At 35.4% G+C, this 13,161-nt stretch overlaps 1 protein-coding gene across 1 annotated transcript in view; it reads left to right on the top strand.

Annotated features, from left to right (window-relative positions):
- Window positions 1–13,161, top strand: part of LOC142241104 (GTP-binding protein Di-Ras2) — a 389,473-nt gene that overhangs the window by 285,494 nt on the left and 90,818 nt on the right. The window contains exon 5 of the mRNA XM_075312841.1: window positions 11,668–11,834. Coding sequence (XP_075168956.1) covers window positions 11,668–11,834 — 167 coding nt within the window. The remainder of the gene's footprint in view (window positions 1–11,667; window positions 11,835–13,161) is intronic.

The following is a 13,161-nucleotide window of genomic DNA, read 5'->3' as shown; positions in this document are numbered from 1 at the left end:
GCTCAGTATGCTTTGACATTTCATCATGAATAGACTTACTAACGAGCAACGCTTGCAAATCATTGAATTTTATTACCAAAATCAGTGTTCGGTTCGAAATGTGTTTATCGACAAATTTTGTTCAGCGATGAGGCTCATTTCTGGTTAAATGGCTACGTAAATAAGCAAAATTGCCGCATTTGGAGTGAAGAGCAACCAGAAGCCGTTCAAGAACTGCCCATGCATCCCGAAAAATGCACTGTTTGGTGTGGTTTGTACGCTGGTGGAATCATTGGACCGTATTTTTTCAAAGATGCTGTTGGACGCAACGTTACGGTGAATGGCGATCGCTATCGTTCGATGCTAACAAACTTTTTGTTGCCAAAAATGGAAGAACTGAACTTGGTTGACATGTGGTTTCAACAAGATGGCGCTACATGCCACACAGCTCGCGATTCTATGGCCATTTTGAGGGAAAACTTCGGAGAACAATTCATCTCAAGAAATGGACCGGTAAGTTGGCCACCAAGATCATGCGATTTGACGCCTTTAGACTATTTTTTGTGGGGCTACGTCAAGTCTAAAGTCTACAGAAATAAGCCAGCAACTATTCCAGCTTTGGAAGACAACATTTCCGAAGAAATTCGGGCTATTCCGGCCGAAATGCTCGAAAAAGTTGCCCAAAATTGGACTTTCCGAATGGACCACCTAAGACGCAGCCGCGGTCAACATTTAAATGAAATTATCTTCAAAAAGTAAATGTCATGGACCAATCTAACGTTTCAAATAAAGAACCGATGAGATTTTGCAAATTTTATGCGTTTTTTTTTTAAAAAAAGTTATCAAGCTCTTAACAAATCACCCTTTATTTGCATAATATTTTTGTTCAGTGTAGGTAATTGCTACATATCAGTAATCGTCGATATTCAGTGTAAATACCTAATAATGCTTTCATGAATTTTACCTTTTTTCAATTCCCAAATATGTTAGAAATTACAAAGTGTTTTCCGGTTGAACAAAGTTCAACAATAAATTAACTTTTAATGCATTTAGCACTTATGTCGTTAAATTAGTATTTCGCACCTTTGGTCTGCTAAGTGGGTTATTTGTCGTTGATTACTGCACGACATCTAAAAGAAAACCACACAACCATCAAAGAACCAAAACTCACCATAAGTTCTCTCAAAGTTCAGTCGAAAAAGAGAAAGAGACATTCATAACTGAAATATATCTCCACACACACACATACATATACACAGCGACAATTACAATCCCAGCGGGAAAATTGCGAAGTACCGCAAAAATCATGTCTTCTTAGCCCATGATTTTGGGATCCTTAACAACTTCCCATATGCCTTCTCCTATCATGCATTCTATAATGCCTTGCACTTCCTTTCTAAAAAATGCCCGCACACATTATTCTGTGCCTTCTTTGGGAATTGGAAAAAGAAGGACCTACATTGTTGTTATAAGAACGAAAATTCAGTTTTACAGACAGTTTTAATCAAATCTTTAATTCGTGAAATTGAATCTGACTTTAGGTGAAAGTAAAAGCAATATTTCTTCCTTGGAGTTAAAGAAGCAAACAAATTGTCTTTGATAGATCAGCTCGCCCATTCTCTCTAGTAATTTTGACAACTTGTTTCACGGTATGAAATTGAAATCTTTTTTAATGTGAATCGTAAAGTCCAATAGGAAAACTCGAATTAACTCATTCTCATATTAAACAAGTAAGGAAAGTCTAAAGTCGGGCGGGCGGGCTATATTATACCCTTCACCACTAAGTATGCCAATATCTTAACACCTTCAAATTTGTTAGGAGCTATATAAAGTTTTATGTTATTTTCCCATATACAAATATTTAAATATGAACCGATTTGGGCATTTTTTTTTTAACATTCACAAAATGTTTAGACTCAAAATTTAAATTGGTTTATGACCCGGACGGAAAATGTGGGTATTTTGGTCATTTTTGCCCAAATCGGAAAAGCATATATGGAAGCTATATAGAAATCTGAACCGATTTTAACCAAATTTGACATGCATTCTTACGGCCATTTTCATGAAGCTCCGTTAGGCTTTAACTCCCAGTTAACAGAAAATAAATTGCAAATATCTGCTCTCCGGTTAACTTTAACTGAAAATTTTTGGGCAGTTAAGTTCCTAACTGACATATGGAATATATAGGCAAAATGGCAGCTATGGCCATACTACGGTTTAACGGATCACTAAAGGAGCTTCATGAAAATGGGGGTTAGTATTTTAATTCTACTCCCTGTGCAAAATTTCACGTAAATCGGACTACAACTTTGAACTCTGTGGTCATATGACGAAAAATCGGACGAAAGATATATATGGGAGCTATATCAAAATCTGAACCGATTTCAATTAAAATTCGCTCGCATATCCAGAACCATAATTCTACTCCCTGTGCAAAGTTTCAAGTAAATCGGGGTAACTCTTTGGTCTCTATGGGTATATGAGTCGAAATAGGTCGAAAGATATATTCGGGAACTATATCTAAATCTGAACCGATTTCAACTAAATTTGGTATAATTAACAATACTATTAAACGCACTCCTTGTGCAAAATTTGAAGCAAATCAGGGTAAAACTCTGGCTTTTAAGGCCATATAAGTCCAAATCGGACGAAAGATATATATGGGAGCTATATCTAATAATTTTGCATATTTGACGAGAGCCCCCAAATATTCGGCCTTGAGAATACGTTGATAAATACGTCAATTATGGCCATATCGGTGATAAATATATATGGCAGCTATATCTAAATCTGAACCGAAATCAATAGCGATTGTCTTTGAGCCAAGGTAAAACTCTGTGCCAAATTTGAGGACGATCGGATTTAAACTGCGACCTGTACTTTTCACACAAAATTACATATACAGACAGACGGACATCGCTAAATCGACTCAGAATTTAATTCTAAGACGACCGGTATACTAAACGACCTTCTTGGCGTTACATACAAATGCACAAACTTATTATACCCTGTACCACAGTAGTGGTGAAGGGTATAAAAACGAACTAAAAATAAGGACAAAATCATTGGCATTTCATTCTATTTTTTAGAATCGTACGAAAATTTTCTTTTGCTTTAGTTCATATGGAATTTATGCTTGCTTAAGTTCATATGGAATTTATAAAATGTTTGAGACATACTTACAAACAACGAAAATTTCATTGGAATGTGGAAAATTTCGAAAAAAAAAATAAATTTAACTACAAACAAATAATCAATAGTTATCAATAATTATTGTGCAATAAAAATAAGTTAAATTTAGCGTTCGGATAACTACGGATTTTTTCGGTGTAGTAATATCGACTTTTCATTTTCCCCTAATCAAGTATATATACACTGTATATAGTCGGAAATAGATATTTTGTTGTGCTACGGACGGAATGACAAATTTATTATACCCCCAATACCATTCTGTGACGTCAGGTATAAAAAGGATTTCATACTCATTCTTTGTTGGCTGCCAAGCTATTAATTTACTTATTTCTAGTTACTCCTAACTTTGGCCTTCTAGAAGGCATTCTCTGTAACATATAAAAGATCCGATACCCATTATACGTTCACTTCCAACAGAAGGGAACGCGGAATGACCTCGCGTGTAGCTTAAGTTTACCTTTTGGTGCCCACATCACTTAAATGTCTCGCAGGCCAGTGGATGAGTGTAGGACTATCAATAACGAGGACCCCGGTTCAAATCCCGACGGAGCAGAAAAATAAAAATACACTTGAGGTAAATATTAAAATCACAAAAATAAGATAAACTGTAGAGGAAAAGTAAGTCAAATTAAATTCTAACGTAAAAGGTATGAGGGCAAATGTTCAGTTCATAGACAACCTTGCCTTCAAAATATTTATTTTTACACGCTTTCTTTTATGCCTTCCTGTCCAGGCCTTTTTGAGGGCCTTCTTTGGAAGGCATGATTTTTGTACTTAGTATGAAGGCCTGATAACATGGCATCGACGACACCACCTCTAGAAGGCATACGAATAGAAGCGAGAGGCAAGGCCTTGGCCTCCAATCCAATCCAATGTTATTTTGAAATGAACACGTAATGCAGCGTCCAGGCCTTATAGCTACCCGGACAGCACTTCCATCATCGATTCCACGTCGCTTCCATTTCCCGCTGGGATACCTTGGTAGCCCAGGTTAAAGTTCTACTTTATCATTTTCATACTTAAGCAATATGAGAAAGAGAAGAGAGTAATGGTGGTGGTGGTGATGAAAGAGAATTGAAAACCCTCTTTTGCTTTTGTTGAAAGCATCAAAGTGGCTCACTTTAACAATATTTACCTTATTGTTTTACGTGACCTACAACACTTGAGAAGAATTGAAACTCATAAAATGGTGTAGGAGTGTTGAGGTGTCTGTGTGTGTGTGTTTTTAAGTTTGTGGTCCTTGAAAACAAACAAACCAACCACCTACACAAACTCAAACTCAAGTCACACTAACTGACACCATGTAACAAAGTTAGTGTTACAAAACGTAGTTATAGTATCCCTCTTGTCTTCCGTTTTCATACAAAGACAAAGTTTTGTGCAAGCATTCGACTATGTGTGAGTGCGTGTGAGTGCGTGTGGGTTTACAAGTCCCTGTGTGTTCATATGCTAGGAGTATCCTAAAAGGCAAAAGTATTTATTCCAAATAATTTGAAGTAAAACAAGAGGGCAATTTGTGGAAAGGCATTCTAGCCCTTAGTTTTTCCTCTCTTGAACATCACACACCATAATCTAAGGAAATAGTTGTTAAAATAAAGTTTAAATGAAAGTTAATTGGAAAATTTTCCGGAAAAAGAATTTCTCGATAAGCATAAACAACTTTATTGGGATATGTTATTATGATAGTTTACAATGTAATCACTTTAAAAATTCTCAATTTTTTTAATTAATAAGCAGTTAAAAAATTCTTAAAATTTCCAAGTAAGTAGATACACTCTAAAAACAATGTATCCACCAGGAAGGAAAATATTGTTTAATTTTAGAGAATTTTTACTAGACTGCATTACAAATGTCGATTTCAAAAAAAAAAACCGTGAACCCACCTGAAAAGAAAATTTTAACTAAATTGTATTAGAAACGCAGATATCACGCCGATTTTTGTGAAAAATAAGTAAATAATTTTCAAAGAGTTCAACAAAAATTTATTAGACAAAATTATTATTTTTCATTTACTAACGAAAATGTCGAAGTTTGAAGGATTTTTCCTGCGTCACACTGTGAAACAGGTTGTCATAAGTTAGTGCATATGTTTGCAACGCCCAGTAGGAGACGAGATAGACATGTGGTGTCTTTGGCAATAGTGCTCAGGGCCGGCCCCTGAGTCGATCTAGCCATGTCCGTCTGTCTGTGAACACATTTTTTGTCGATTTGTTAAACGTTTTTATTTTTTTTTTTTTATTTTATTATTATTTCGGCTTAAGGTCTTTTTCATATTTTTATACCCTCCACCATAGGATGGGGGTATATTAACTTTGTCATTCCGTTTGTAACACATCGAAATATTGCTCTAAGACCCCATAAAGTATATATATTCTGGGTCGTGGTGAAATTCTGAGTCGATCTAAGCATGTCCGTCCGTCTGTGGAAATCACGCTAACTTCCGAACGAAACTAACTATCGACTTGAAACTTGGCACAAGTAGTTGTTATTGATGTAGGTCGGATGGTATTGAAAATGGGCCATATCGGCCCACGTTTGCCCCCATATAAACCGATCCCCAAATTTGGCTTGCGGAGCCTTCCGGAGCAGCAAAATTCATCCGATCCGGTTAAAATTTGGTACGTGGTCTAAGTATACGGTCTCTAACAACCATGCAAAAATTGGTCCATATCGGTCCATAATTATATATAGCCCCCATATAAACCGATCCCCAGATTTGACCTCCGGAGCCTCTTGGAGGGGCAAAATTCATCCGATCCGGTTGAAATTTGGTACCTGATGTTAGTATACGGTCTCTAACAACCATGCAAAAATTGGTCCATATCGGTCCATAAATATATATAGCTCCCATATAAACTGATCCCCAGATTTGACCTCCGGAGCCTCTTGGAGGAGCAAAATTCATCCGATCCAATTGAAATTTAGTACGTGGTGTTAGTATATGGTCTCTAACAACCATGCAAAAATTGGTCCATATCGGTCCATAATTATATATAGCTCCCATATAAATCGATCCCCAGATTTGACCTCCGGAGCCTCTTGGAGGAGCAAAAGTCATCCGATGCGGTTGAAATTTGGTACATTTCGTTAGTATATGGCCTCTAACAGCCATGTAAAAATTGTCAAATTTTATGTAAAAGTTTTGTAAAAAGTTTATTTCTATAGCAATATTTGTCAACATTTTATTTCCATAGAAAATTTTGTCAAAATTTTATTCCTATAGAAAATTTTGTAAAAAAATTATTTCTGTAGAAAATTTTGCCAACATTTTATTTCTATAGACAATTTTGTCAACATTTTGTTTCTATAGAACATTTTGTTTCTATAGAACATTTTGTCAACATTTTATTTCTATAGACAATTTTGTCAACATTTTATTTCTATAGAAAATTTTGTCAAAATTTTATTGCTATAGAAAATTTTGTCAACATTTTACTTCCATAGAAAATTTTGTCAACATTTTATTTCTATAGAAAATTTTGTCAAGTTTTTATTTCTATAGAAAATTTTGTCAAAATTTTATTTCTATAGAAAATTTTGTCAAACTGAATTATATACGTATTTAATCGGCCTTTTTTTTTGTTTAATATATACCCCTTATGGACTAACTTACAATTTAGAAGACAGTGTTAAAAAGTTTTACGATACCTTGCCATCGGCAAGTGTTATCGCAACCCAAGTAATTCGATTGTGGATGACAGCCTTTAGTAGAAGTTCCTACGCAATCCATGGTGGAGGGTACATAAGATTCGGCCTGGCCGAACTTACGGCCGTATATACTTGTTTTATTCTATTTTTTATTATATTCACCACCATAGAATGGTGATGGGTATATAATAAGTTTGTCATTCCGTTTGTAACAGATCGAAATGTCGATTTCCGACTATATAAAGTATATATATTCTTGATCAGGGAAAAATTCTAAGACGATATAACCATGTCCGTCTGTTTGTCTGTTTGTTGTAATCACGCTGCAGTCTTCAATAATGAAGCTATAGTCCTGAAATTTGGCACAGATTCGTCTTTTGTTTGCAGGCAAGTTCGAAGATGGGTTATGTCGGTTCAGGTTTTGATATAGCCCCCCATATAAACCGACTACCCGATTTGGGGTCTTCGGTTTCTAAAAGCCGTATTTTCTATCCGATTTGGGGGAAATTGGAAATCTAGAGATACTTTAGTAAAACAAATGGGATTGCCAAAAATGGTGCCTGTCGGTCCACGTTTCCCGATCTCCCGATTTTATTTTTTGGGTGTCTAGAAACTGTATTTTCTATACGATTTGCCTGAAATTGGATATTTAGAGGTATTTGGGTGTGCCGAAAATGGTGCCTATCGGACCATGTTTTGGTTTAGCCCCATATGATATATACCGATTTTCTGATTTTACTTCTTGGGCTTCTTGAAACCGCATTTTCAATCCAATTTGCTAGAAATTTGATATCTAGAAGTATTTTAGGACTACAAATAGGTGTAACGAAAATGGGGCGTATCGGTCCATGTTTTGCTATGGCCTTCATATAGACCGATCTCCCGATTTTACTTCTTGAGCTTCTAGAAATTATATTTTAAATAGTTGTACCTAAAATGGTGCCTATGCGCCCATGTTTTGGTTTAGCCACCATATAGATCGATCTCCCGATTTTATTTCTTGGGCTTCTAGAAACCGTAATATCAATCCGATTTACCTGAAATTTTATATCTAGAGGTATTTTATGACCACAAATAGGTTTGCAGAAAATAGGGTCTATCGATCTATTTTTTGGTATAGCCCCCCCATATGGACCGATTTCCCAATTTTATTTATTGGGCTTCCAATTTGCCAGAAATTTTAAGTCTAGAGGTTTTTTAGGGTCATAAATAGGTGTTCCGAATATATTATATATCGGTAGACATTTTTATATAAATATACCCCTTATAAAACCCTGACCTCCGATTTAGTGTGTAGATTCTGTAGGTTTTTCAGAACCACAATTATCCTGCCAAAATTGTTTCAATTTGACGGCGCATCTGAGAATTCCCATCACGTCGAAAACAGTCGTATACGACATCCAAAACTCCTCACAAAAGCGCCGTCACTATTGAGAAATTGTACCACGCCAAGTTACTACAAAAAAGTATCATTGTGGTCAAGTAAAGCACGACTGTTTAGATGTTTATTAATTTGATTAAACATTTATAAATTTTTATAAATATAACATTTACACGACTGTGATAGTCGTAAATAAAACATAATTTTTTTCATTAATAAAAGAATGATGTTGATTTACACGTAGCAAGTTACATGTTGCAGCGTCTATCATCCAGTGTGTTTTTGTTCTCGATGGACGCAGCGTGTCTGGAAAAATATCTGAAAAACTATCACTTTATTCCATTTGGAAAGTCGAAAATTGTTCACCAATATACCTTTCAAAATTTATAGCGAAATAACTATGTTTTCAGCACTTCATTTTCGTTTCTATATGAATAAATTATAAAAAGCTAGTTGCGCTTGGTGTTTCACCAAATATAAAATGGCTCTTGTAACAATAGTGATGGCAAAATACTTTCATGTACATTTACTACTTTTTGATATGTTTGCCCCATCACAGTTGGCGATTGTTGTAGTGTCACTTACGAGTCTGTGGTAGCGATGAGTATGAGGTGTGCTGAATTTGGTGTGTATCGGTGCAGGTTTTTGGCATAGCATCCATATAGACTGAGCTCTCGATTTAACTCCTTGGGCTTATATAAACCTTAGCTGTTACCAAATTTGCCTGAAATTTTAACGGATCTAGTTTTTATCGGTCCATTTGGTACGGCCTCCAATAAGACCGATGTCAATTCTTGAGGGTATAGAAGGCGCACTGAAAACTGCATGAAACTGAAAGAAAAATTTCCAGATTTTTATACCCTCCACCATAGGATGGGGGTATTTTAACTTAGTCATTCCGTTTGTAACACATCGAAATATTGCTCTAAGACTCCATAAAGTATATATATATTCTGGGTCGTGGTGAAATTCTGAATCGATCTGAGCATGTCCGTCCGGCCGTCATCCGATCCGGCTGAAATTTGGTACATGGTGTTAGTATATGGTCTCTAACAACCATGCAAAAATTGGTCCATATCGGTCCACTTTTACGTATGGCCCCCAATAAACGGACCCCCAAATTTGGCTTGCGATTGATCTAAGAGAAACAAATTTCATCCGATCCGGCTGAAATTTGGTACATGGTGTTAGTATATGGTCTCTAACAACCATGCAAAAATTGGTCCATATCGGTCCACTTTTACGTATAGCCCCCATATAAACGGACCCCCAGATTTGGCTTGCGGAGCCTCAAAGAGTAGCATATTTCATCCGATCCGGCTGAAATTTGGTACATGATGTTGGTATATGGTCTCTAACAACCATGCAAAAATTGGTCCACATCGGTTCATAATTATATATAGCCCCCATATAAACAGATCCCCAGATTTGGCTTGCGAAGTCTCCAAGAGAAGCAAATTTCATCCGATCCGGCTGAAATTTGGTACATGGTGTTGGTATATGTTCTCTAATTACCATGCAAAAATTGCTCCACATCGGCCCATAATTATATAAAGCCCCCAAATAAACCGATCCCCAGATTTGAACTCCGGAGCCTCTTAGAGGAGCAAAAGTCATCCATTTCCGATTGAAATTTGGTACGTGGTGTTAGTATATATACAATGTGGTATCGCAATGGACTGAATAGTCGAAGTGAGCCTGATACATCGGGCTGCCACCTAACCTAACCTAACCTAGTATATATACAACCATGCAGGAATTGGTCCATATCGGTCCATAATTATATATAGCCCCCATATAAATCGATCCCAGATTTGGCTTGTGGAGCCTCTAAGAGAAGCAAATTTCATCCGATCCGGTTGATGGTGTCAGCATATGATATCGGTTCATAATCATGGTTGCCACTCGAGCCAAAAATAATCTACCAAAATTTTATTTTTATAGAAAACATTGTCAAAATGTTATTTCTATAGAAAATATTGTCAAAATTTTTTTTCTATAGAAACTTTTGTCAAAATTTTATTTCTATAGAAAATTTTGCCAAAATGTTATTTCTATAGAAATTTTTTTCCAAATTTTATTTCTATAGAATTTTTTTCCAAATTTTACTTCTATAGAAAATGATGTCTATAGAAACTTTAAACTTAATTATACAGTAATCCCTCGATTTACGTCGTCTCGGTTTACGTTGTTTCGATTTACGTCGTCAAATTTTTTGTTCCTTCAAACTTCGATTTACGTCGCCATTCGATTTACGTCGTCTACTTTTTTGCCCATATTAAAAAAAGTACAATAAGTATCAACGATGATGACATCGAAAAATTTTTTTTCTGAAATTCTTACTGAATTGCCTTTATTTTTGAAGTTTTTTTTATTATGTACACACACATACATACATAAATGGACTTAGGAATAAGTATGAGCAATTTTTAATTCGGTTTACGTCGTTTCGATTAACGTCGTCAAATTCCGGAACCAATCACGACGTAAATCGAGGGATTACTGTATACGTATTTAACCAGCCTTTTTTAGTTTAATATATATATGTGGTATATATTACGGTGTTAGGAAGTTTTAAGATACCTTGACATCGGCAAGTGTTACCGCAACCCAAGTAATTCGATTGTGGATGACAGTCTTCAGTAGAAGTTTCAACGCAATCCATGGTGGAGCTTCGGCCTGGCCGAACTTACGGCCGTATATACTTGTTTTCTTCAAAAAAGGTAAAAATCTACAAATTTTGGATTTCAAATCAAGATTTCAAATGATGAACTAATTTTCTTGCACACCTACATAAGATATTTGTGATTCCTCTTAATCTCAAACAAAAATGGTTGTTATAAATCCAAAATCTGATCTAGTCTTCATTGGTAGAATCTTTAAATTTATCTTTGGGAAGTGTACTGGTTGAATTGGACTGCATAGGAGAATATCTGTCATAAACCCCCTGAAATTATCAAAGGAAACTATTATATTTGATTCATGGTGGTGGAGACAAATTCAAAAATTGGACAACGACATTTTTTTTCAAAAATGTTACTTTGATAAAAAAATTACATTTTCAATATGGAGCAGCAGCAAGATTAATAATCAGTCATATATGGAAATATTAGAAATTGGGTTGTCTTCTATCAGATTTAAAACACAACGGGGGCGGTTCTCTGTATCCGTTTGACACGATGGGTCCCACATCAATGTACCTATTGTTTAGTCCGTCTTTTTTTTTAATCATTGAATCATGATAATTTTGTTAAATTATCGCTAAAATAAATTGTAAAATTTGTTAAAGAAATCACGATCCCCTATTACAATCTTTAAATGAAGGTGAACATCTTGGAAGATGTATTCTCTATTTTACGCTGTAACATCTAGTTAAACATCTTGTCACCGGCAAGCAAAAAAAAACTAAATCAAGCATTTTTCCGCCATTTTTACAAACTCTCTTCCCTTTTCTTATTTTCTTTCAGAGCCAAAGTTTTGGAATGTTCAGCCAAGGAGGACAACAATGTTACAGAACTTTTCAAGACAATGCTGTCGTTGTCGCGATTTTTGCCTGTGGGTAGCAGTAATGATGGCACCAGTAGTGGTCTCAAAAGGCGCTCATCAGCCTACGTTAGTGCATCATCGAGTCGAAGTGAGTAGAACCGAGATTTTTTCTTTTCTTATGTTTTTTTTGTTTCTCTTGCCATTTCTCTGGTGCAATAGCGTTTTTCGTCTTTAGTTTTCTTGGAAATTTTAAATGATATACTTTTCAATTTTATACTTGGAAGAAAAGAAAATACGGCACGTAGTATGTCAGAGGCTGTGCATCCATGTCCATATTACCGAAGAGGTTTATCTTAAGCCATACGCACAAATTGCAATTATTTTTAATGCGTTTTTCTTTCTTATACTCATCGCAAAACTCTTCTGGGGCGATGGTTAAGCTAACATGGGGATACTTATGGGAAATGCATACAATTTTGTTACAAAAAATTCAATTTTTTAAATAAGCAAAAAGGACTCTGCATTGGACCAACCCTGATGTAACGGCCAGAAGAAGCACTCTGCGCACCATTGTTTAGCACACTGACCGTCGTAGAACAAAAATGTGATTTTTTTAGAGATGTCCGTCTGTCTGTTCATATATATGTTTGATTTCAATGTACAAATGGCTATTTATGTCCGACCATCTTCAAATTTGGCAAAGAGTTAACCTCGCTTCAGATGACAGCTGTCAGATTTAATCCAAGGACAATTCATTTTATTGCTTGACAGCTTACAAAAGCATTTCGATCTATTGCATTCAGCAATAAAATTATTCGTGATGGAACTCAAGCGTGATCGTGTGATTATTTTATATTTGGCTGGAAAACCACAAATGGCTATGGTTAGTGTCCTCCAGCATTTAAATGTGAAAAAAATCTTTTGTTTCTCATACCATTGCTACACAGCAAAAAAAATTTCACGAAAATTTTTTCAATTAAAATTTTAATTGAGTTTTAAAAAATATTCAATTAAAAATTTTATTGATTCAACAAATTTTTTAATTGAAACAAAAATCAATCACAAAAATTAATGGTATCAATTAATTTTTTAATTGGATCAATTAATTTTTTAATTTACCTGCAATTAATTTTTTAATTGACTGTAATTGAAGACATTTCAATTAAAAAATTAATTGGATCAATTAATTTTGTGATTGAATCAGAAAAAAAATATTTTGTGTGAAAAAAAAAATATATATATTTTGTGTGTACTTACCGTGATATGGGAGCCACCGTGGTACAATAGTTAGCATGCCCGTCTTGCATACACAAGATTGTAAGTTCGATTGCTGCTTTGGCCGAACACCAAAAAGTTTTTCAGAGGTGGATTGTCCCACCTCAGTAAAGCTGGTGACATTTCTGCGGGTTTCAAATCTTCTATAAGTGGTTTCACTGTAATGTGGAATGCCGTTCGGACTCGGCTTGTCATTGAGC

This window comes from Haematobia irritans, chromosome 5, assembly GCF_050003625.1.
Source record: "Haematobia irritans isolate KBUSLIRL chromosome 5, ASM5000362v1, whole genome shotgun sequence".
NCBI classification, from domain to species: Eukaryota; Metazoa; Arthropoda; class Insecta; order Diptera; family Muscidae; genus Haematobia; species Haematobia irritans.
The sequence above is the reverse complement of the archived record's forward strand: the minus strand, read 5'-3'. Positions and strand labels throughout refer to the sequence as shown.